The sequence below is a fragment of the Hylaeus volcanicus genome, chromosome 1 (genome assembly GCF_026283585.1).
Source record: "Hylaeus volcanicus isolate JK05 chromosome 1, UHH_iyHylVolc1.0_haploid, whole genome shotgun sequence".
Taxonomy (NCBI): domain Eukaryota; kingdom Metazoa; phylum Arthropoda; class Insecta; order Hymenoptera; family Colletidae; genus Hylaeus; species Hylaeus volcanicus.
The window spans coordinates 33,107,901-33,131,687 of NC_071976.1; the positions used below are offsets into that span (position 1 = coordinate 33,107,901).

The window sequence follows — 23,787 nt, forward strand, 5'->3', positions numbered from 1 at the left end:
TTTTATTCAGAGCTGTTAGCGGTCTCGCGTCTCGTGACGAATCGATTTCTCGAACGCGCTTCAGTTCCAGGAACGGTTTGGATTGTCGAACGCTTCGCCTGACCTAAATGTAAACATTGTAAACATCGGCAAACGTACACATTGTCGCTCACCGCTCGCGAGGCGGCGTGAGTGATACTCGATATCACCGCGCGCAGCTGTGTCGGCGAAAGACGGTCGCCACAAATTATTTAAATAACTATTTTCTAATTTAAAAGGAAATATTTCAAATTGTAATGGATAGAAAAGTAATCATTACTTTACAGCTCTGATTGCAATTTTGGCATTTGTACGAAGCCTAACCAGCGCATCTTGAGGCTCACACTCAGGGCCGGCGTCAGGGGGGGACGCGGTCGAGCAACCGCCCAGGGCACCAGATTTTTGCGGGCGTCGCAGTCCGGTGTAGATTAGTAAAGCTGCTATATATTGTAGTTTAATAATCTTTATAATCTAGTGTAGACTGTTTAAATTAGCCGCGCAATGATGAGTGTGTAGTTGAGCGAATAAGACGAGTGCGGATGAGAGAGAGGGAGAGTGTGTTTATAAACAGGCGAAATGCCGAGCAACGGCAGAATAATTCGGCAGATTGTAGAAGATTGCGGAAGAATACAGAACGAGAGAAAAATAAAGTCAGTTGTAAAAGTACGTAGTTTGAAAGGTGTTTTCCTATACGGCGTCCCGATTAATTTATATTTACAACACTATGTAGCTATAGATTCATCGTTTGATATTATTACCTTGTCTTCTTTTCTTAAAAATTTTAAGTCTGAAGGGGCGCCAATATTGCCAAAATTGGCCCTGCTCACTCTCGCCCATCCCTATGCTGTCTTTGTAACATCGCGATGCACGACTCGCGCGACCTGCGGAGTTTTCTCAGGGGATGACAACATGTTCTGCCCCATGGGACCCAGAGGAAGTCGACACTTTCCCCAAATGGTGTCCTCATGTTGCACAGGCATGCATCACTCTTGAAAACGCATAGCAGAAAGCGCCATCTCGTTGTCATCGGCCATCCGTGTCTCTATGGGTATTACCATTTTTATGCAGAAAAATCTGCTGTAATACCGACCGTCCTAACTTACGCCTATGCTTTGAGCGAGCGTTCCTCGGACGTTGTGATTGGTCGCTGTTTTTCGTTAATAATTCAAAAACAAAGCCCCATCCGACATTTTTGCAAAGGAAATTGTTGTTCAGAATCGTCTCAGCTACCCTCAATTTTCAGCTCCTACGCGAGTCCTAGGACATGTATATTCATTCACGCGCAGGTGCTCCACATTTTAGTTTGGTGAATTTTTCCCACGCGGCGCTACAAATTTTGTACCAACCTTCAATGCGTGAACTGGACCCCCTGATTCCGGCATTCCGCTTTTCCTAGCATTATTATATATTTCATCGACTTTCCTGGATTTAGATTTGTTTTTGACATGTCTATTGTTGCGCGACACAAATCTTTTTGGCTAGATCTTTGTATTTTTGTTAAGATATTACAATAAAATGTCGAAAATGAGCTCGAAGGATAAAGATAACAAAACTTTACATGATAAACTAAAACAATTCTTTCGCATTAACAAAGGTGATTTTGATAATACCATTTTGATACATTATTGCACAGAGTATTTTTATGTAAAGTGATGAAGCATGCTTATAATGAGCACAATTTTTTATCACCTTGTATATATGTAAAATAGTAATGAAAGTAAAATTATAGTTGACAACTTATATTACTATACAATACTCATAGTCATAAATCTATTATACCTTTCATAATTATTTGATCAATGATAAATGTTCATTTAGGAAATTATAAGAGTCGCGAAGATTTTACATTAACTCAAGAACTTGAGAAGGAAATTAGTCCTGATAGCCCTATCCATCATCGTACAAAAGCAATCAAAGACCTATGCGATGCTGTACTTAATCAACAATGGGAAGATGTAGGTAGATTCTTTTGAATTATATATTTGTTAAATGTCTATATCAAATGATATTAATAATAATGTGTTTGATTATATTCTCATGTTCTATTAGAAAGCAGCTGAACGATTATGGTACTTAGTACAAGATCTTTTGAGAAAAGATGTACCCCGTGAATACAGACATGTGACATTAAATTTTTTACGATGTCTTGTCCAAGGCCAATATTCTAAACTATCTTCTCTTATGAGAGTTAAATTTTTTATGGTTGTTAAAGAACATAATATTCCAGAAGATATCGGACCTAGGTATTACGATTATTAAAATAAGTATTATGTTATCAATTAACTGTATCTTAATTATGATACAAATTAATCATATATTAAAATCTTAGATTGGAACTTTTACAAAGCCTAACAGAAAATGGAAAGGATATAGTACATTTGGAAGAGAGAATGGGTCCTTTTTTGTTAGATTGGATGCCTGTTGTAACAGCAGGTGATGGGAAAAGAGGCTCTGAATTTTTATCTCTCCTTGTTAATGTAATAAAATTCAACTCAGCTTATATAGATGACAACATAATATCAGGCCTTGTTCAGTAAATGTTTCAAAGTTGATTATCATAATTATAATATCTGTTACAAAATAATATTCTATGGCTTTTTTATTTTTAGGTACATTTGTCATCTGTGTTATTATAGCAATAGCACTGAAGTCGTGTCTGGGTGTTTGGAAACTCTAAATGCGATTGTTTGTTACAGTAATTTACAGTCTGATTCGTTACAAACTTTTATTATAGCGCTATGTGGAAGTGTAAATGTTGAAACGTATTGTCAAATAAGTTGGAAGGTATACAAAATTCTCTAACTTGTTTTGTTGTAAACAATTGTATAAACTAATATGTCAATATAATTTATTAAAGAATAATATTTAAATTCTAAATACCAATACATTCTTGCAGATAATGCGTAATTTATTAGGAACTCATATGGGTCATTCTGCACTATATAATATGTGTCATTTATTACAAGATGCAAATTTTCAACGAGATGTACGTTTGCTTAGAGGTGCAGTATTCTATGTAAATATGGGTCTCTGGGGCACACATAGAATTCGAAAACTAGAATGTACACCCACATCTGTATTACCTTCGTTCTATCAAGTAGGTAATATTTATATATATAATTGCTTGTACTGTAGACAAAATTATTCTATTATTATTTTTATGAACAAACCAACCTCGATTGACTCAAGTTTAATATATGACTTTAATATTACCTTCTTCATTTTGTAAGGCTTTAAAATGTAATCATCCAATCGTTATGTATGAAGTTACATTATCAATTCAAAGACTAGTGAACAAATATGGTGCTGAATTATGGGATCCTACATGGAGTATTATTCTTGATATTATAGAGGAAGTTATTTCTCATACAGGTAAACTTCAAAATTATAAATTGTTATTATATCTATGAAACCTAATACTTTAATTTTATTGTTTAGAGACTAGTAATCAGCCTGCAACTAAACAAGTTTCAATGAGTTTACACGAAACAATAAATAGCATTGAGAATTTACTGGATAACGGCCATTACAATGGTTGTGTTCAACGATTTTATGATCTCGTTGAACGTTGCAGCGATACACGACCTGTAATTATTATATGTACAATATCCTATCAGTTATGGTTAGGGCCTACTAAAGATTAAAACAGAAGTAGATCACTCTTTAGAGGCTCCTCACAGTTTAGAAATCTCTAATACGAAGAATGATTTTTAAAAGCCACTTTTTTATATAATAAGTAATATTTTGGCATAAAGAACAATATTATTATATTTTGTCTCAGTCCAGCTAGTTGGATAAATCGATCTTATCAATGAGATCAAATAATCGATTTAAAATAAAATGCAGTGACATTCCTTTTCTTACTAACAATATTACTTATTATTAAAGCATGAACCGATTATAATACATATAATTAAATACTTTTTTCAGGAAGGATCTGTTTTGAAATTAATTGAATATCGAGCACATACTATAGGACCTACTCATTATCAATGGCAATCTAGATTAGCGAATTTAATGGAACGTTATTACAAAATTGAAACACGTACCAATGTTAGAATGAAAGTTCTTGATGTTTTTACAAGTGTCATTCAAATCAATAGGTATTATAAAATAATGTCATTTTAAAATGTACAATCAGAAACTTTATTTTCTTTAATAGATCCAGGTATGAAGACGAATTGATCGAACGAATAGTTATGCCATACTTTCAACATGTAGACATGGATTCAGATATCACAGTTCGTAATGGTGTCACACATTTACTTGTTGATCTTTGTTCTGAATGCGATACAAAACGATGTTTGGAACTTTTAGATGTATTAGAAAAGGTACTACATTTCTTGCGGTTAACGTATTGATTTTTATATGATATTAACAGAACAAACATCTTTGATTAATTTAAGTTGATCAACAAGCCTTTCTATTCTGATACTCCAATTATGAAGGACACTGACATTAAAGATGCGAAGACTGCAGTTCTTGGTGTAATAAAAATATTGACGTTAAAAATTTATTCTTTACCATCAAGTCATGCAATACGTGCTTATAAGGTTTTAGTGAATCATCTTGAACACCATTATAAGGATCCATCTGTCTTCCATGATGTTTCTACAATTCGATATCTGGTAATAAATACGTAATGCACACTACTTTATTTTTAAATTTAAAGATTTTTTAAATATTTGTTTTGAAAATTTATTTTGTATTTTATTTAGATTTTTGAGTGTTTCTTAAAAATTAGAGCAAATACACTATATCATCTTGGATTTCCGGATGCACAAAATACGTCTGTAACACGGTTCAGTCCATATTTAGTGTTAGAACATGCTGCAATTGAACGAATGAATAGTGGAGGTGGTGGAAATAGTCCACCGCCAGCAAGTCCAGCTCCACTGCAACATTTATCTTGTCAGATTACTCATATGTCGTTGGCACATGCGTGTAAAGCTATTATTTCCTGTATTAAATCAGAGAAAGGTTTGTTTTTATATTATATTATCATGATTAAATATGAAAAAATAAAAATTTGAATTGTATATTTTTGTAGATTGGAAAGTTTTGCAACTTGTATTAAAAGAGTTACCTCAAGTAATGCAAAATAGAGCATTGGTATTATCGCGCCATACTAACGACATTGACTACTTTGCAGCCGCACTTTGTTCAATGGTACGTTGGTATGCATATCACTTTTAGTTTTTAAATATTCACATAAATCTATTTAATGTATTTTGATAGGTCAGTGATAAGAGCTTAAGACTTCCAGAATCTTTGTACAATGTTCCTCCAAAATTTACTATTTCTGAGTTTCGCGTTCATGTTTTCCCAGTATTAGCATCGTTAGCCTCATATCATGCACATCTGGAACCTAATTTACAGCAACGTTTAATAAAATGTTTAGAGGTAAACCACAAAATTCAATGTTTCTTATTGTAAATATTTATATATACGATTTTAAATGTTAACACTGTTTAGGTTGGTTTAACAGCAAAATGCGCAAGTCAGTGTGTTACTAGTCTTACAACTTGTATATTAGAAATGCGTGATGCAATGAACAAACTTTTATCTGAGGTCCTCTTAAATCTGTCAAAAATTTCAGCAACAGTGCACATAGCTATACCAATTTTGGAATTTTTATCTAGTAAATATAAACTTTCAAAATAACTAGTAAGTATGCCATTTGTACATCTACTCTGATATGAATGATATTTCTTTTTTACTGCAGCTCTTACTAGACTTCCAAAGGTTTTTGCAAGTTTTATCGGAGATCAATACATGTCTGTTTTTGCAATTCTATTACCATATACAAATCCATTTAAATATGATCATTATACAGTATCATTGGCACATCATGTAATTGCTGTATGGTTTTTGAAATGTCGATTACCATTTCGAAGAGACTTTGTGAGATTTATTACAACAGTATGTATGTTATTGAACGATTATATTACCATTTTAGAATCAATCTTTTGTAAATTTCATATTATAATACTTTTCTCTTATACAGGGCTTGAAGGCTAATGTAATAGTTCCCTTTGAAGAAGGACATTTAATGAAATCAGATTTTAATTTTATGAATGAAGATTCATCAAATAGAAAGCGTAGTTCAAGTTTAACAGAACAGGTGTAAATGAATTAACAATTTTAATATTCCTATTACCGCTTTCTTTTTTAATCTTTATGTTTACAATTCCATTTTAATTTTTAGGGCAGTAGAGGTCGAAGAGAGAGACCAATAATAGCCAATCGTATGATAGGTGATGGGAAAGCTTCAGACTTGAAACCGCCAATCGATGAAGCTTTAATGACCTTTCACGTCGAACTTACCGAAACTTGCATCGATCTTATGGCTCGATATACATTTTCAACGTACTCGGCTCGACCTAAGAGGTAAAATTATAATCCTTAGTGTTTTTTTTTTCTTTCTGTATAAGTATAAGTCTGTCAATTTTAACAGAAAATATTGATCATGTATGTCCTTGCCAACTGCGTGTTTTTGCCAATATCATTCTATTCCCTTTATCTTCAATTACTATTTTTTTTTACTTAGACTTCCAACTGCTGACTTTCTCCTTAAGGAAGGTCAATCAATGACATGGCTACTTGGTAACAAACTCATTACTGTAACGACAAGTGGTTGTAGTAATAAAGCAATGCGCGGAGGACTTTGCGATAACTGTTGGGTTGCATGTAAACCCGGCCCTCAATCACCGGAACATGCAAGAACGTCTCAGTCAAACTTAAGACGGGCATCAAGTACAGAGGTATTATTACTATTAAGTGTACTTAATTTGATGTTAGTATAACTTTTTGAAGTCATAAAATGGTGATACACAGACAGCGAAGGAGGACAAATTGTCTAGGCAATCTTCTGGAGGTCATGGAAGCTCTACTGCAAACACTGCTGCAAACTCTCCAACGGAAGAATTAAAGAAAGCATCGGACGATTTAGACACAACCAAAAGAGATTTTACTTTAGAAAAGACGGACAAAGATCAAGTTGAGTCATTCAAATTGGAGCAAATACTTAACAGTGAAAAACCAGAAGAACACGTACTTTGCGCTTGCTGGTGTCAAGGTTGGGCTGAAATATATGTGCGGAGACCTACAGGCGACATGTCCTGGATAATGAGAATCCAGAATTCTATGCAATTTGAAACTCACGTAGACTTTCCCGTATATGACATAATGGCTTTATATAGACCAAACCAGGATTTATCGCATAAACAACAAGAATCTACGTCAGAATATTCTGGAGACGAAGCAGAGGTAGTTTATGAATATAGACTGTATTCTAACACGTGTAACCCATTATAACGATCAATTGAGGAAACAAAAGTTTTACTTTTTTTTTTTTTTGACCTGTTGAAACCAGATCAAATACAGATTTGACCTGGTGTCCAAGGTAGAGTAATTTTAATACTCGAGTAATGTGTAAATAGTTCGTTGCTTCTATCAACTTTTGTATGCGTGTTGCACGCGAGTCTACAGTATATAAATATTATACAATCCATGTGAACTTGCTGTAGGATACAGCGGATAAGAATGCAGATCAAGTACAAAGTGATCATAGTAGCCTTATGAAATCTGTGACGTCATCTTCTGTATCATCGGGTCCAATTGCAATACCGGGTTCACCAGCACGACCAAATCCTTCGAGACAAAGTTCTCGCGACAGTTTAGAAAGTTTAGAAGACGGTGAAGATGGTAAGAACAAGTAACGTTCTAATTATTAAAATTATAAAGTAAGAAATTTTTAACCTAAAACCTACAAATTGTTGATAGATGTACGTCGTTCTCGAAATCCAGTGCGTAGATCAAATTCTAGTCCTGAAATGAGCGCTAATTGGAAAAACCCATTCTTAAATAAGGAGAAACTAAATTTGCAACAAACAGATCGAGAGCTTTCATCTGTGGATTTAGAAATTAAAATTGATGCCGAATTAAAGAAACATGCAAAAACCACCTATGCAAAAGATATGAGGTAAGTACAATAACTTCGGAAATTAGACATATCATATTTTCCATCATATTACCATGATAAGCATGATAACAATTACGGATACTCATTTTGATATTTGAATATTATGTTAAGGTAAATTAAAAAAATAAATTAAAAAAATGTATCTTTTACATTATGGGTGGATACAATTCTGGTAGATCTCTTTTAAAAATTCTAATAACAGAAATAAAAACAACTTTAATATGTGTACACAAAGCATGCCTTATTTTGATCTTTTCATCCGGTTATCTTTGGATCTAATGGCTTTTTTTATACTTCAAATCAAACTTTAGTTTATATTCATTGACAATCTTATGAAATAAACTAAGTTTGATTTGACATTATATTTTAAAGAACCATTAGATTTGGAGTATCTCTGTGTGCACTCTGTACAAAGATGAAATTGATAAATGCAGAGTCAGTTGCGAAGCTATACCAGAAGAAATGTTCGGCATGGGTACAACCCCGCCATCATCGGAGATTGCATCGGATCATCCAACTGCATTGAAATCTCAACGTTCTTATCCAGGAGCAACGCAAGTAACACAAGTTATTACAACGAGTAGCAATACTGTCCCACCGTCGCCGACTACTGTACAAGTATAGTATTTAACTAAATTAAGTTTGTAATTTATTTTATCATTATATTATGGAAGCTGTTACATGCTTTCTTGTAGGTACAAGGAACTACCTTATTTTTGGGAGTGCAGGCTCGTGCGGCGCAAATACAATCCTCTACTGTAAAACCGCCGCAATCACCTACCCAAATTTATCCTCGGTTATCTAATCTTGATTCTGGACAGAAACAAACAACATTAGGAGCAGAAAATAAACCACCCCATGGACGAAATCATCTTGCGGAGAAGGTATTGTTATGTGTGAAGTTTTTGTATGTTTGTTTCGATTAAAAGTTATATAAATACACTACTTCTAGCAAAAGGATGAACGACCTGATCCCTCCATGTTACCGCCGCTGCCTTTACCATTCCGTGATAGGGGTCATACAATTTCCGTAATGAGTCCTGTAAAAAAATCACGTGCAGAATGGGATAATATTCGCAGAGGAAATTCACCACGAGTAAAAGATCCTCCTAAAACTGGTATTAATCCCAGGTAATGTAGAATTATCTAATATAGAATGCTTATAAATTGTTTTCATTGCAGTGTAAAGTTTATGTTTAAATTATATATTATAGTTTCGTGTTTTTGCAACTATATCATACAGCGCATTTTGGCTCTCCTTCGGAAAAACCCTTACTAGTTCCACAAACAACAGCTGTGCAAAGAGCGGTGACAAATCTAGATAGAATACAGCCGTATGAAACTCATAAAATTGGAGTTCTTTACGTTGGTCCAGGGCAAGCTTCCAATGAAACTGAAATTTTAGCTAATCAACACGGATCGTTCCGATATACAGAATTTTTACAACGATTGGGAACGTTAGTGCGATTAAAAGATGTCGATGAAAGTGTATTCTTAGGAGGACTAGACCGCAATGGCGAAAATGGAAACTTTGCATATATTTGGCAAGACGATGTCACACAGGTTTCAATTATTACTTAAAACTTTTATATTATTTTAAATACTTAACAGCTAAGCCTAAACTCTTTTAGGTGGCATTTCATGTGGCTACTTTGATGCCAACAAAACCAAGCGATCCAAAATGTACTTCTAAAAAACAGCACATTGGAAATAATTATGTTACCGTCGTTTATAATGAATCTGGAGAACCGTATAATATACAAACTGTAAAAGTACGTATTATGTATTCTCGTTATATTTTACTTCAAAAATTTGATAAAACTATGACTTACGATTTCTTTATTTAGGGACAATTTAATTATGCGTGTGTCGTAATACAACCCTTAGATCACGGCACTAATCAAGTTACAGTTCAAGTGAAAGAAGAGTTAGCAAAGCATATTCGCCATAGCGAACCTAAAATTATTTCTGATCAAAATTTAGCAATTTTATCTCGACAGCTTGCACTTCATGCTAATGTAAGTTTTTCGTCCTAAGCCAATATAATTTTATTTATTCGTAATCTTATTTTTTTATTTATAGCTTGCTTCGATGGTTTCATCGTCTTTAGAACAAAACAGTCATAATCCATATGCTTCAAATTGGCTAGAGCGTTTACGACATATTAAACGACTCCGAAATCGTGTCTTACAAGAATCCATAAATAATAATCCGGATGGAACATCTGACGATTTATCACCTAGACCGAATAAACGCGTTTACATGGATGATTTTACCGAATACACAACATGATTTAATTTCAATACAACAACTACATAAATGTTACTACACTTGTAATTTATATTCGTTGTAAACTTATATACTTTGATGATACAATAATTAAGCACTCTTTATGCGAATCCTAAAAAACAACCATTATTACGTGGTTTTGAATATTATTTGATTTTGAATTTCGAATGAAACTTTTAGGTTTTCATATTGCTTAGTACTCAGCTTTAATGTCTTGAAAAATACAATATACTTTCGATAGTCCCGGCTCTTGTCAATTGATTTCGTCCTTCCACTTTTTAGTATAAAAGAAAGCAATCAAGCAATTTGCGCATTCAAAAAGAAACGTTCTCAGTTCAGCGTTAACGATGAAATCATTGATAGCACCGTATACTCACTATAAGAAACTTGCAAATTAAAAAGCTTTTACATAATCCTTTAATTAAACTAAAAGACAACAGAAATTGTACTACTCTAGTTTGGAAGATATATTAATAAATAGGGAAACACACATATCTATGGGGTGTTTTTACCCTGAAGAATGATGAATTGATGAATTTGATTAAATTATTAAATACAACGTAACCTTTTCGAAGGGGCCGCAAAATAAAAAATGTTTAATTCCGACTTAGGTTAGTTTTTGATGTTGGCGGCAATAATGTATGCTGTCTACGTAGAAATACTGTCTGAGAGGGTTTGATGTATTTGTAGTACGATTGCTTTCATATTAGATAAGGGTAGGTTGATTAAGTACTAATTGCTGATAAATTATTTTCTTTCGTGTCATTTAATTGGAGAAAGCATAATAAATATGTAATCAAGGAATAACATTATCTGTACAGAATACCGGGTAAACATTATATTGGTCTCATTTATAACGAATATAAAATTACAACTGTACAATTCGATAATAAATAATGTCGCGACATATATATATGTACTTTATTACAATAAAGTTTCACGTATTTAAAGCTATTGGTAAGGATTGTACTCTAGCAGCGGTGCAACGTTTTACAAAATATTTATATGCCCTCGAACGGTCATTCGAGTGATCGCTATTATCTAATTATACCCGGTATAGAAAAAGAAAAAATAGATTTATCACTAAGTACTACGATGAGTGTGTTGCTGATAGATGCGATGTAACGCGCTTAACATAACACACACACTCGTTATATTTTCTACGATTTTTCTAAACTGATATTTTTAGAGTTTCTTTTTTTTTATCTTTTTATTCTTACACAACTTTATGTAGAGATTAGTTAAAAAAGGTGAAGAAACTTTACTAAAGATCTTAATTACAGTAATTTGTTCTAATAGAAAGTTCTACTAGAATTTGGACTCGCTTGGAAATTGATTGGCTACTGTAATACACATTTATCAATACATATCTTCAGTAATTTATTTGTACAAGACATAGAATGTTATTGCACTTAAATAAAATTTCTCCATCCGCGAGGTATAATATTTTGCGATAAATAAAAATAAATTTCTCCTTAGGAATAAACCACGCGGCGGGAGAGATTCGACACATACATAAATATTTTACAAAAACAGTATCGATCGGAGTTTCGTTCTGTTAAGTTAATAAATACCCATTTGGTGTAATCATAAATGATAGTAACCGTTCCGTTGCACTAATTGTATTTATAGCGAGGATCAAGTTTTATTGAAACTAGTGAGCACCTATAGTCGGAATCAAATCGGTAAGTCGGTCAACCTTATTGAGTTTAAAGATGGGCAATTCTAATTTTTATTCAATAAGTAACATACACAGTTATTTATCTCTTATTCATTATACAAAATATACGTCAAAATGAACATTTTTCCCATTTCTGATCTAGTGTGGCTATCCTATTGCAACATTTCTCATTATATCTACTTACATAGGCTTCTCCTATGGTTTTCGTGTAACCATTGTTTTTTGTTTCAACTACAGATAGGCAATTACGTCTGTTTCTGTAGTAAGACACTAGATATTTGTATAAAAGACGTGACGAAAAATATATTTGGAAGCCAAAGGTCTCACGATAAGTTAGACCCCTTGAATTTTGCCTTAACGTTCACGAAGTGTACTCTCGAGGACTTATATGGTCGCATAAAATACGTTTCTAATAAATGTCATGGTTACATGAACTTTGGTGCTCGAGCTCCTTGCTTGTAATATTGCTGTTTCTTTTTATATGGCTTTAAAATGCACAAAACTCCTCAAAACAGCGCGACTATCTAGAAAAAAAGACTTGCTTAATCCTTTTTACGTGTTTCGAGAATCTGTGTCAAAAACCGTGTTAGGCAGAAAATGGTCATTTACAAAATTTTGCACAAAATTACACTCGTATATCGGTCATTTTTCTGTCGATTATTCTTAAATACAGCATATTACTTAGCTGAAGCTCAATTTTTATTTTCATTGCAAATACAAACATTTCTATGGTAAAAAACAAAATGCTTCAATTTTATAAATTAAACGTTTGGTCTTTAGAATCAAGAAGCTTATCTTTGTCTCAAGAAATTTCCATCGCTGTCGCATTGATAAATCAGTTATCCCTCTCTGCAACGACACATACAAATATCCAAAACTTAATTGCTCTACGTATATCAGTCTCAAAAGTACATTGTGCAAAAATGTACGAAATCAGTTCTTCCATTTTCATCTTATTTAAGGAAAATCGCACCGGTGTTTTTGTCTCATTGCAACAAATATTATTTCGTTCTATTCGCTGATACCCTATATTTTAGCCTAGGTCTATTACTCGTTAGGTAAATTGGCAGGATATTAATCTCCTCGTAGACAAACGGTCTAATTGTACAGATTATAAACTAAAAATTTGTCACGACAATTACAAGCGAATCTAAGTATCTGGATTGGCAGATTTATTTAAAAAGAACTGTAAAGTTATTCTCGACCTTAAGGATGAAGTAAAGTTCATTTATATGTAAACCTTTTCTACCTATTAGTGACTATCTTGCGATAAGATAATGCTTATCGATTTACAAAATATTAAACGAAAAAAAGACTAAAATAGAAGATAGATTAGTCAGGTACTAGTGAGATTTTTCTCCTTAAATATATTTAAACTAATAAATGGTCTGATCTTTCTTCCAAAATAAAGATTTTTTTTCAAATTTTATGTCTCTATTTCACTAATTGCAAGTTTTTAATCGGATTTAGTTTTTTTGTTTTCATATAGTTCTATGTTTTTTACATCGATGAACATTATTTTGTTATTCGCAGATGATTGTTAATAAGCCGAAAACATTTAAAAATACAATTTACATTTTCGTCAATTAATAAGAAACTGTTTGTTCGAACATGAAAGTCATAATTTTATTTGAAAAATTCAGCAAGCGTTAAATGCATTTATCTTTGGAAGGGAAATTTTATTCTATATTTTAGTTGTTATATCGACGTCATATTATGAAAGTACAGTCTATGCAAACGTATTATTTGATACGCATTATTTGGTATCATTAAAATTATGTACACTTTCGTTCACGCAAACCCTCTCAATCACCCAGATACTGATGGGCAAAGTAAATACAAAAGACACTAGAATACATATACAGCACTTGGTGGGGTATTGTTTTTTGCGCACCAAGTTGCGTATAATGTTTTTCGAGAAGGTTAGCGTGAATCTTTATATGCGCATTTATGTGGCAAATCTTCAGGAAGTGTAATACGTCTGTGAAGTCATATAATGTACTCGAATAAGTAGTTACACATACATAATTATATGTTCAACTCAACTAACAAATGGAAAGAAACAAGTATCGAGAGCTAATAATTTCAGACTATGATACTAGAGTTACGGGCAACTTGTATTGATCGAGAAAAAGGTTTGAAATGTACTAACCAGTTATCCTAACCAGGTTGTTCCCCGACCGATTTAATAAATCATTCCTAACACACTTATAATGTTGGATAAAGCTTTTCATGGTAAATGTTCTATACTTTCGTAAGTCACTGTACATAGATTCACTTGTATAAACCGTGACAAGTACTTCTTATACGTTCTCTACATCTCGATTCATCTATACTTCGTAAGCGAAGTAAAGAAAATATCTCCGTTTTCAATCAGAGAACACATATTCAGAGTTTCACGTACCCTGTGCTTTCATCAGAGAGTAAAATTACTGACCAACTAAACGCTGGTTTTCCTATACGAACTCTTCGCATATTTTCCGAATATGCATTCGACCCGTCAGTGGAAATGCGCCATTGATTTCTGTCTTGAAATCCTGTGCTGTATATACTGTCAAAGAATTGAAACATCCTGGGAATTCCGATTCTTCAGCAGCATAGGGCTTCTTTCTTCCATCTGAATGGTCCCAGCGTTTTGGTTAGATTTAGGATACTCGTTCACCATTCCTGGTTGAACGTTCATATACCTGTGCGGTTGTTCCTCATTTTGTTCAATGTTATGATGACTTACAACTGGTATCGAAGATGATTCTTCAGTGTTCAACAATAAAGGCTTAAAACTGTCAATGTCCCCTAATAACGACACTTCGCTCTGCTTATCGTCCGGGCAGTTTATGTCGAGCAGAGGAGGATTTGGAATCATCTCCAAAGGATTTGACGCCGAAGATTGAGTAGCCAGATTCTGCGATGGCCAGGAAAGCGAGAACTTTCTGATGTTCTCTGTGAGTTGCATCTCGATCTGACCGGTGTGCTCTATTTGTACGCTAGCTAAAGGAACGTCCAGACAAGGCGACAGAATTCGAGGATTTGTCGCTAGAAAATCAACGATCTCTGGAGCAGTTGGTCTCTGCGTGTGTTCCCTCCTCCAGCAGGAATACATCATATTTTCTCTGTGGAACGTAAAACATGTTGTTCTTTATTTTTTATACTATCGAATTACCCATCGCATTTCGAATTTGGCTTAAAGACACATTTGACCCCTCATCCGGTTATAATTTGTTTCTTAGTGTTACACTTGCGGGACAATTCACTTACAAATGTATTTTGACGCCTTTGGGGACGACCAGCGAATGTCCAGCTTTGACATGAGTCAGCACTTCGTGGTTGCTCATTCCCTGGAAAGGGAAACTGCCGAATGTGATAATTTCGTAAAGTAAAACACCGTAGGACCAGACATCCGAAGCTGGAGTAAATATTCCTAGAACCAAAGATTCCGGTGCCATCCATCTTACTGGCAACATTCCTGAAAGAATGATTTCATTTATTATTTTTTAATATACACGAGGGCCAATGAAACTCGCGTCCACTATTATAGATTCAACGCATACCTTTTCGATTAAACTTGTAATAATCATGTTCGTACATGGGCCTAGTCATGCCAAAATCCCCGAGTTTGACTATTCGTTGAGCGTTCACCAAACAATTTCGAGAGGCAACATCTCTGAAAAAAGAACGAAATATGACAATTCTTCCGCGATATCGAAATCCTCTGTGGAAACATACAAAACAGAAACAACTAAAATAGAAGTTTTACGGTACTCACCTGTGAACATATTTCAACTGCGCCAAGTAGCTGAGCGCCCTGGCTACGTCCAGCGCCATGGCAGTTAATTTTTTACTGGAAATTTCGTCGGAATCTTCGTAGCTGTGGTCGTTGACGAGATGTCTTCTCGCGAGAAGGAACGTCTTCAAGTCGCCATAGAGCATAAACTCCATCACCGTCTGCACTGGCTCAGTCTTTATGATTACTCCCAATAGTTTGATGATGTTCTTGTGCTCGAATCTCTTCATCACTTCCACCTCGCTAAGAAAGTCCAGCTTCTCGTCAGTGGAGCTCCCCACTTTCAAAGTTTTTACGGCAACAGCGACCCATCCCTTCTCAGGGAAGAACGCTTCGCCACCATAAACAGTTCCGAATGCACCCTCGCCCAGCTTTCGGTTGATCACCACCCTGTCGCGAGGTATCTCCCATTTGTCCAAGTCGGAGGTGTCCAACTGTGGAAAGCCCAAGCCTAGAGACTTTATATACTTCTCCTGAATCTTCACTTTCTCTTCATACCTGATTAAAGACATTATGAAAATATTAATTAACCAACGTCAAAAAGCTCCACGTGTTAAACACTTTGTAAAGTAGCATTTAGAAATTTGCTGAAACTGGGATATGCTATAGTTTTTAATGATATTTAAACACATCTTGGACGAATTTTTCACAATTTTTAAAAATGTTGTTTTCAACTATCTGAATGAATTTGATAAAAAATTTTCCGAATTCACTTGAATATTGCTAAAGGCTATTGCAACGTACCGAAGTGTCAGCAAAGTCTGAAACGCTACTCCGAAAGTGTCTTGTTTTAAATGAAATGGCTCCAAAATACAGGCTGGCGCATCTAAATGGAAACACCCTACATATTCGTTCTTTATGGTTCTATGAAAAAATGTATAGAACAAACTTACACTGTTTGAACGGGTACATGTAATGATAAGACCACTTTTTTTAAGAGAATTTTAGACAGAGATCAAAATCATTTGAATTTGCCAATATATCATACATGTTTGAATTTATCTTTTGATCAGCTACAAGATTACAATAATGAAAACGTGTAAAAAAATGCCAATGTCCTTGAAATCTCTCTAAAATATGAACTTGAGAAAAAGCAGTCCCACCACGGCATGCGGCACTTCAAACAGCGTAACTTCAACTCATAGATTTTTTCATAGAACCATAAATAACGGAGATATTCAGGTGTTCCTATTTAAATGCTTCAATGTGCATATTAATGTCCGATAAAAGGAGTATCGAATCGAGTCGCTCACTTTCTCTTGACAATGATGAAACCGATGATGAGTATCACGGCCAGAAAAGCAAGGCCAAGAATGTTAGCTATGACGAAGGCAACTTCGCAGGACACGTTCAAGAAATCTGCGAAACCTGCGATCACGCAACGTTGGGGTGGTTCGGAGCCGTCATCTGGCATCTTGCCAGAAAGCCAAACGAATGCAGAAATGTTCAAATCGAGTTTGCCACCCACCACTTCGTGTTTCGTTTTCGAGACGTCCGGGTAGAAGTTACCAATCAGTCGGGTTTCGTTATCGACGTATTGAAGGATGTTGACCACCGAGAATCTTGAAGGCCCTCCTAGAAAATTAATTCTTCCGGACACCTAAAACAGGTGATCAGATCTCCGATTAAGTAATTCAAATGAATGAACTTTGTGTGCGACTGCTTCGCCAGAGAAAGGCTTGAGCTTTGCACCCTTGTAGGACACGTCACCCTGAAACTGCTGGGTGCTGGTATCGGTCACCAGCGCCCGATGTCTATGAAGATTTTTCCATACCCCCTCTCCCCCAAAAAAAGAAGAAAGAAATGAGTACAAATGATAATTGATACTTGATATATTATTAGGTTGTCCAGAAAGTTCGTGCCAATTTTTAAGAAAACTTTAAAGGCACATTTGAATTGTGATATACATTTATTTATATGTATATTTATTGAATTACATAGGTACCATTTTGTTTCACAACCTTTCCACCTTTTAAGGGATGTACATATATATATTATTTGTTTTCAGCCATTTCGACATATTCAGACCTGCACCACCTATCAAAAATCGGCATGGACATTCCGGACAACCCAATAGATCCTATTTTAAGGGTAAGAAATGATATGAAATATAATTAGATGCTAGGTAAGATAAAATTATATATCAGAGAAATTTTTTAAGACTGACATATAAGACTGGTATTAAAAGTACAATAGCCTAGATATACTGGGTTGAACCATCATAGTAAAGAAGAACTGAAACTGAAACCGACTATGCATCGTTTCCTATAGCTACATTAATGCGCGTTCAGGCTTTCTCGACACGTATGCGTGAGTTGGAAGCAACACTGGCATCACAGCGTGAAAGTTATATCTTCCTACAACGCCACTGATTTGCATCTTTGCCGCGCATCGAAGCGTTCGTAGTACTCAAACATACTCTGGGGTTTTTTGCAGTTTGTATTCTACATACCCCCTCAAAGTCAGTCTCGCCAATAATGGTCGTCAACCGGTTGATAGTATGATCGCTGTGGAGATCGAAAGCGTAACTCTGGTTCTCTTTTAAGAGTCGATCCATCGCGTAAGCGTACGTCCACATCGCGTCGTAGGCAAAACCAGCATAATTCGAGGGTGGCTCTTGGTGAGATTTACAATCCTGTTCGTAACGATTGCGCCACTCACGCACCGTTATTCCCTCCTGCATGATGCTGTCGTCCGGAGCAAAATACGCGTGAGACAAACCAAGGTGGCCGTTTATAGATCTGCTCATCTCCAGGGTGGTGCAGGGTACCTGTTCGCCTATCTTGTTGTAGCGATCGGTGTCGTACCATTGCGGTCGAAGCCAGAGGGGCAGGAACCACACGTATCCCTTTAAATAAAAAACATACATTTTCTACTGTATCGTAAAAAAATCGGAAGATCTGTTGATGAAAATATCAAAAATCCATAATTCGAATTTCTAGGAGGCCAGATACCTTTAGGTTAAAGATAGAAAATTTTTACTATAATAACCGTCTGAAGCATCAATATTTTGTACGCGTACCTGAGCAGCTGTCATTTTCAGTCTGTACGCTTCGCACATCACTTGTCGTGCTACTTGATCGTAAACGTCAGCGATAATGATTTTCGCCTTCTTCTGCTTCAAATCTTGCAGGTGCTGTAAACATGCATTGCATACATAAACAATGTAGTAGCCAAATAAAAAACGCAGTCAGTGTTTCTTTGTTTTGTTGATCGTATCAAAATTGATTTGTCTCATTGTTACTAAAAGTTTTCAATGATAATCTTGACGATACGTCGGTCTTTAAACTAGCTATTTTTAAACAACACTTCAGTGAATTTTGTCTGCATTGGACTGAACATTGGGATAGAATCCCAAAATTCCTTCTTTTCCAATTAAATACAGATAAGGTGAGCTTTAGCTCTTTAATTGAAGACAAAGATCCCAAGAAAGAGTCTCAGATAAGCTGGGACGTAACACAGTTCTTCTTTTGAAAAATTTAATTTTAAATTCAAAACAATCATTCATGCTTTGATCCTTAGCTACCTCATCTTGTTATCTTCCCCTTCTATCATACAATACTGTTCGCTTTGGCGAAAGCGTGAGCGCATAGATGAAAAGAATAATCGGACAGAATTTGTAAATCGATTTTTAGCCATGTTTCGAGTCCAAATACTCCACAGTGCGCCCCTTGAGATCCCATATAACCATTCAAAGGTTCGGCTGCATCAAAACCGACGTTTATACGGCTCAAAACAAATATTACCTTCTTCATAACGTCGTCTTCCCGGTCCTTCGGGAACTTAGCGTTCGCGACGAACACGATTCCGTTATCTCTGAACACGTCCTGCATGTAGGATATGTACTCGGAATATTTTTGTCCGTCCTCTGTCAACGACGCTACACGTCGCCAGCCGAGTTTCTTCAACAGCTGCAGATAAACGTGTTTGTACTGCTTATTCTCGCCGATCGTTCTGAAGAAGTACGGATATCGTTTGCGGTTCTTGAAGCTGGACCCCTCTGCGCTGTAACTGATCACCACCGTCTTGTAGTGTTTCGAGACGTCGATCAACGGCTCTACCGTTTCCGAGCAAGCTGGCCCTAAAATGCCGACCAGCGTGTAAAATGTTCGAGAGATGTAGTCGATAAACGACTTCAACACTGTGTCAGACTTGCACTGGCCGTCGTTGACTAGTAGATTCAGATTGTAGTTTCGTAACAGGGTGTTGTTCTCGTTGATCGCCACCTTCGCCATTCTTGCGGCGACTGCGATCGACTTGCCAGAGTAGAAGCTCTCGCTCATTGGGAATATACCGCCCACGACGAGCTCGTTTTTGTTCGTCGTCATCCAATTGTCCAAGGTGTAGTTCAAGTTATCCTTCAGCCAGCTACAGGCGATCTCTTCCTCGTCGACTGTTCCAGAATGTTTATTGTAACGGTTGATCAGATCCTCGTACATTTCGTCGGTAAACGTCGCCTGATTTATCGCCTCGTAAGCGAAGTCCGCGATTACCTCTAGCTTGGACCATACGAGCTTGGCCAACCTGTTGGACTCGTAGTAACACCCGGCTTCTATCAGTCTTGCGTTACATCGCGGAAAATCGACCATCACGAAATCCTCCTCGTTCGGTATCACGCTGCTGGGTGTCCAATGCAAAATCACCAGGGACCTAGGGAACACCAACAAACATCAGCTGTTATCGTTACTTACATTTTTTAACTTTCTGTATTCGTTATGTTCTTTCTGTATTCGAGAAAATGGTTTGCTTGAGATCGAAATGAAAAGAGACGCGTATGTTTCAAGAACATGTTCGTTGGCTCGAAGGACACGATCCCGACCGTGCTTGTAGATTCCTCGATAATAAAAAAAAAGCTACAACTGCTGGAATATTTAACGGCGAGGAATGTTTTTCGAGACGGTGTATTTGCGTTTCGCGGGAAACGTTTATGGAGCCGTACAATTATTCGTGAAAACGCGCAGAAATATATAACGGAGGAGCGGACATAAGACGAATGGTAAAAATGTCGATGACGTTTGAAGGAATACAGAGTAACGCAAAACAAAATGAAATAGGTAGTTTTAGAAGCCAATATACGAGTATTTTTGTTTAGCATGACTAACTAATAGCGAAGAACTATCGATAGTACTTTCAAGACCATCGATCTTTTTTCTCAATTTTATAAATAATGGACAATCGCTACAATAACGTACTCGTTTGAAACAATTGCGAAAATTGAAATAATATAGATCACATTCTCATCCGTTCGATAGTTTAACAGTTACGATTTATTGAAAAGAAAGAAAGCCTTCGACTTTAAACGTATATGAAATTGGCAATTTTCAAAATTTCGGAAGATCCTTTGACATACGTTCAGATATCGTTAAAAAGTACACGATGTTTAAAATCCGAGAAATAACTCTATACAATGTACCTCCATAGATTCACTCGTGACAGCAGTAACAAACACATAATCGACAAGTATGAACGCCTTTTACCTGTGACACAAAAGATGCGCAACCTGCTTCACGAGATTTCATAATTTTACATAAGAAATCTCCATTCAAGCTATACACAACAATCATGTACATGTTAAAGAACATCCTCGTACCTGTTATCAGTCAAAGCCGTCGAGTTGTTTGCGAGCTGCGTATACTCTGTAGTCAAATCATCCGTCAAGTTCTTTAAGTGTGGCCCGACCCAGGCCACCTTAACGTAGAGTTTCATCTTTTCGATAGCAGATTTCACGAAGTTCGTGACATCGGGCTGACTGGCAAATAACAAAGCGCAGCGTTGTGCCATCTGCTCGTGACCCTGGCACCATTTGGGAACGTACATTCCTTGACGGCAGTACTTTTCCTCGCAATAGAACGAATTGACGCTCGGATCTATGGTGAACTTCTGGATCCTGAGCAACGTGGTGTCGTCCACGTCGAAACGTGCAGCGGTCTCTGGCCTAAGGAAGGTTACCCAACTCTCCAGTCTCGATAACGCTTTGGGAACGAACCAACCAAAGTGACCCGGGGACGCGACCGATCCGCAATCCTTCACATGCCGTGTATTTAGCAGAGGTACCGTGTCCAACTGGGGCGGTATCCAAGTTTCCATATTCACCATGGGATGAGTAAATCTGTAACGTGAAAAATTGTCGATGAGTAAAATGGTTCCAATATCCTATCCACCTTCTGCACTCTGCGCGTTAACATTTGTGCGATAATTGTTGGAAATTATATAAAGTTTGCCAGTTTTTCGTTCCAAATTTACAAAGCGCAAGACTCGAATGGATTATTGATATACAAGTGATCTATTATATAGTTAATTAATTAATTTTATAGCGCATAGAGCAACGCTGCATATCAAACTCGAAACTATCGTAGAAACTATTTGTTGGAAATTAGTTTTAGAATCGATTCCCCGAGTTTGTCCAGACTTAAATGTAGACACCATGTATACATCGAAAATAAAATGTAAAGTATTTTTGTCTTTTTTATTTACTGAAATACGCGTATCTGTTCCTAAATATAATGCTTGCCTTTTCACGAGGGTGAATACTAAGAAGCTAAGAAATACGCCGATCAGGAGATACAACAGTGCACATGGTAGACACTCTTACCATGAATTATAAAATACTTTGTTCCACTTGAATCGCGCACAACGCTACACTTTGTGCATTCCTGTGTACATAAGTGTAAAAATTTGTTAAGCAATTGAAAAGCATCTAAAGATCGATAGTATTTATAATGTATGTTACATTTCGTCACTCTTGTGCAGGAAGACGGCGTAAGTCACGTTGTTTAGCCTGTCGAAGGTGACGGTAGCATTGAACTTATCATCCATCTCGATGATAGAGACACCCGAGTATCCAAGCACCTCTGACAAGAAAATCTTCATGATCATCGACGTCAGCCTCTGTGTCACTCTGCGGGAAACCTCGAAGTTGATGTTCAGCACCTTATTGTCGTCGTATACAATTTTCTTTGGATTAACCTCTGTCGAAACGAAAGAAAGAAGTGTTCCATTAATCTGTTGTCAAGGACTGAACATCGTAGTGAGCGTGCAAACTTGATGGCTCAATGGCGTCACGGTGTGGTCACAAAATTAGCATGTTTACTTCACTTTTTGTGCCTCAGAATACTTCGTAAATGTAGGATAACGGGATGGACGGATTAGGCAGAAGTAAAGTAGTTTTCTTACTTTAAACAAGAACAGAAATATATTTAACCCTTTGCGGTTTTTCAGACTGTCATTGGTTGTTGATTTAACTCTGTGTATTAAAAATTTACAAAATGTACACTTTGGATTAAAAATCTGAATGAAATTATGTTTAGACTCATTTTAATTAGGAAAACTTCAGCGATTCATTGGCAATGTTACCATAAATATGCATTAAAGAATAGAGCAATTCTAATTGTTACTAACGAATGATATACAATCCTAGTTCATAAATAATGGTTCTCTTCTTTGAATAAGATATAAGAGTAGTTACTTGGAAGAGAGACATTATTGTATTCTCTTATCACGCCTTGCGTTCCCGAACTAATACAGTTAAACAGAACGTTTAGTGAGTGGTTACAATGATAATGGTTTACCTTCAAGCATCGTCAAGCAGCGATTGGAAACGACATTTCTCGCGACGGTTAATAGAACCAACAGGCCTAGTATAGATCCGACTCTCAGCATCGTGATCTTCTTCTTCTGCAATCAACAAATGAAATCACGATATTAAGACTGGAATAATACTGTTGATCGATTTCAATGATACACGAGTGGATAATCGCGCACTTACAAACTTAGTATACATGGATGTGACAGAGACAATAAGATAAAACCAATCTGTCCTCACAATCGTGATTTTTAACGCGGCTCAGAATTGTATTGTATACAAAATACAGTCAACATTGAAAGGCTACACAACGCGTTATTATTAACACATTCTACTCACATTCTACGTACTTTAGAGGTCATGCTCGCAATAAAACTATAAAAATGAACCCAAAAAAGATAAAGGGACAAAAAGGAAAGTGCCAACAACACGCGGTGTTCCCAGGCGGTCAC

At 36.0% G+C, this 23,787-nt stretch overlaps 2 protein-coding genes and 2 long non-coding RNA genes across 6 annotated transcripts in view; 2 read left to right on the forward strand and 2 right to left on the reverse strand.

Annotated features, from left to right (window-relative positions):
• Nucleotides 1–1,235, reverse strand: part of LOC128877116 (uncharacterized) — a 3,198-nt gene extending 1,963 nt beyond the window's left edge. Inside the window, exon 1 of the long non-coding RNA XR_008457195.1 lies at nucleotides 777–1,235. This is a non-coding gene — a long non-coding RNA (uncharacterized LOC128877116). The remainder of the gene's footprint in view (nucleotides 1–776) is intronic.
• On the forward strand, nucleotides 26–10,532 carry LOC128877050 (tuberin). Of its 3 annotated transcripts, none has more exons than XM_054124003.1 (29): nucleotides 26–681; nucleotides 1,837–1,973; nucleotides 2,068–2,261; nucleotides 2,348–2,551; nucleotides 2,628–2,802; nucleotides 2,915–3,115; nucleotides 3,249–3,390; nucleotides 3,457–3,605; nucleotides 3,949–4,121; nucleotides 4,181–4,349; nucleotides 4,425–4,646; nucleotides 4,737–4,998; nucleotides 5,069–5,187; nucleotides 5,257–5,421; nucleotides 5,494–5,659; nucleotides 5,744–5,940; nucleotides 6,026–6,142; nucleotides 6,227–6,408; nucleotides 6,569–6,782; nucleotides 6,856–7,287; nucleotides 7,548–7,725; nucleotides 7,804–8,002; nucleotides 8,437–8,620; nucleotides 8,698–8,886; nucleotides 8,955–9,133; nucleotides 9,217–9,565; nucleotides 9,634–9,774; nucleotides 9,850–10,020; nucleotides 10,085–10,532. In XM_054124003.1, the coding sequence occupies exons 1-29, from the start codon at nucleotides 558–560 to the stop codon at nucleotides 10,292–10,294; spliced, it is 5,544 nt and encodes a 1,847-aa protein (XP_053979978.1). In that variant the 5' UTR covers nucleotides 26–557; the 3' UTR covers nucleotides 10,295–10,532. The 3 variants fall into 3 exon arrangements, with proteins under 3 accessions (XP_053979978.1, XP_053979988.1, XP_053979996.1); XM_054124013.1 differs by lacking the exon at nucleotides 26–681 and adding an exon at nucleotides 1,393–1,612; XM_054124021.1 differs by lacking the exon at nucleotides 26–681 and having other exon boundaries at nucleotides 1,858–1,977.
• A 2,117-nt stretch (nucleotides 10,533–12,649) lies between these two features.
• LOC128877067 (uncharacterized) overlaps nucleotides 12,650–23,787 on the reverse strand; it is a 30,083-nt gene continuing 18,945 nt past the window's right edge. Inside the window, exons 2-12 of the mRNA XM_054124033.1 lie at nucleotides 23,322–23,427; nucleotides 22,484–22,721; nucleotides 21,344–21,862; nucleotides 19,500–20,403; nucleotides 18,776–18,889; nucleotides 18,206–18,601; nucleotides 17,007–17,353; nucleotides 15,736–16,251; nucleotides 15,521–15,633; nucleotides 15,228–15,435; nucleotides 12,650–15,082 (exon numbers count right to left, since the gene is read on the reverse strand). Coding sequence (XP_053980008.1) covers nucleotides 14,527–15,082; nucleotides 15,228–15,435; nucleotides 15,521–15,633; nucleotides 15,736–16,251; nucleotides 17,007–17,353; nucleotides 18,206–18,601; nucleotides 18,776–18,889; nucleotides 19,500–20,403; nucleotides 21,344–21,862; nucleotides 22,484–22,721; nucleotides 23,322–23,412 — 4,002 coding nt within the window. The 5' untranslated portion in view covers nucleotides 23,413–23,427 and the 3' untranslated portion in view covers nucleotides 12,650–14,526. The remainder of the gene's footprint in view (nucleotides 15,083–15,227; nucleotides 15,436–15,520; nucleotides 15,634–15,735; nucleotides 16,252–17,006; nucleotides 17,354–18,205; nucleotides 18,602–18,775; nucleotides 18,890–19,499; nucleotides 20,404–21,343; nucleotides 21,863–22,483; nucleotides 22,722–23,321; nucleotides 23,428–23,787) is intronic.
• LOC128877120 (uncharacterized) lies at nucleotides 17,259–22,599 on the forward strand. Its single transcript, XR_008457196.1, has 3 exons — nucleotides 17,259–17,362; nucleotides 17,762–17,844; nucleotides 22,504–22,599. It is a non-coding gene; the product is annotated as an uncharacterized LOC128877120 (long non-coding RNA).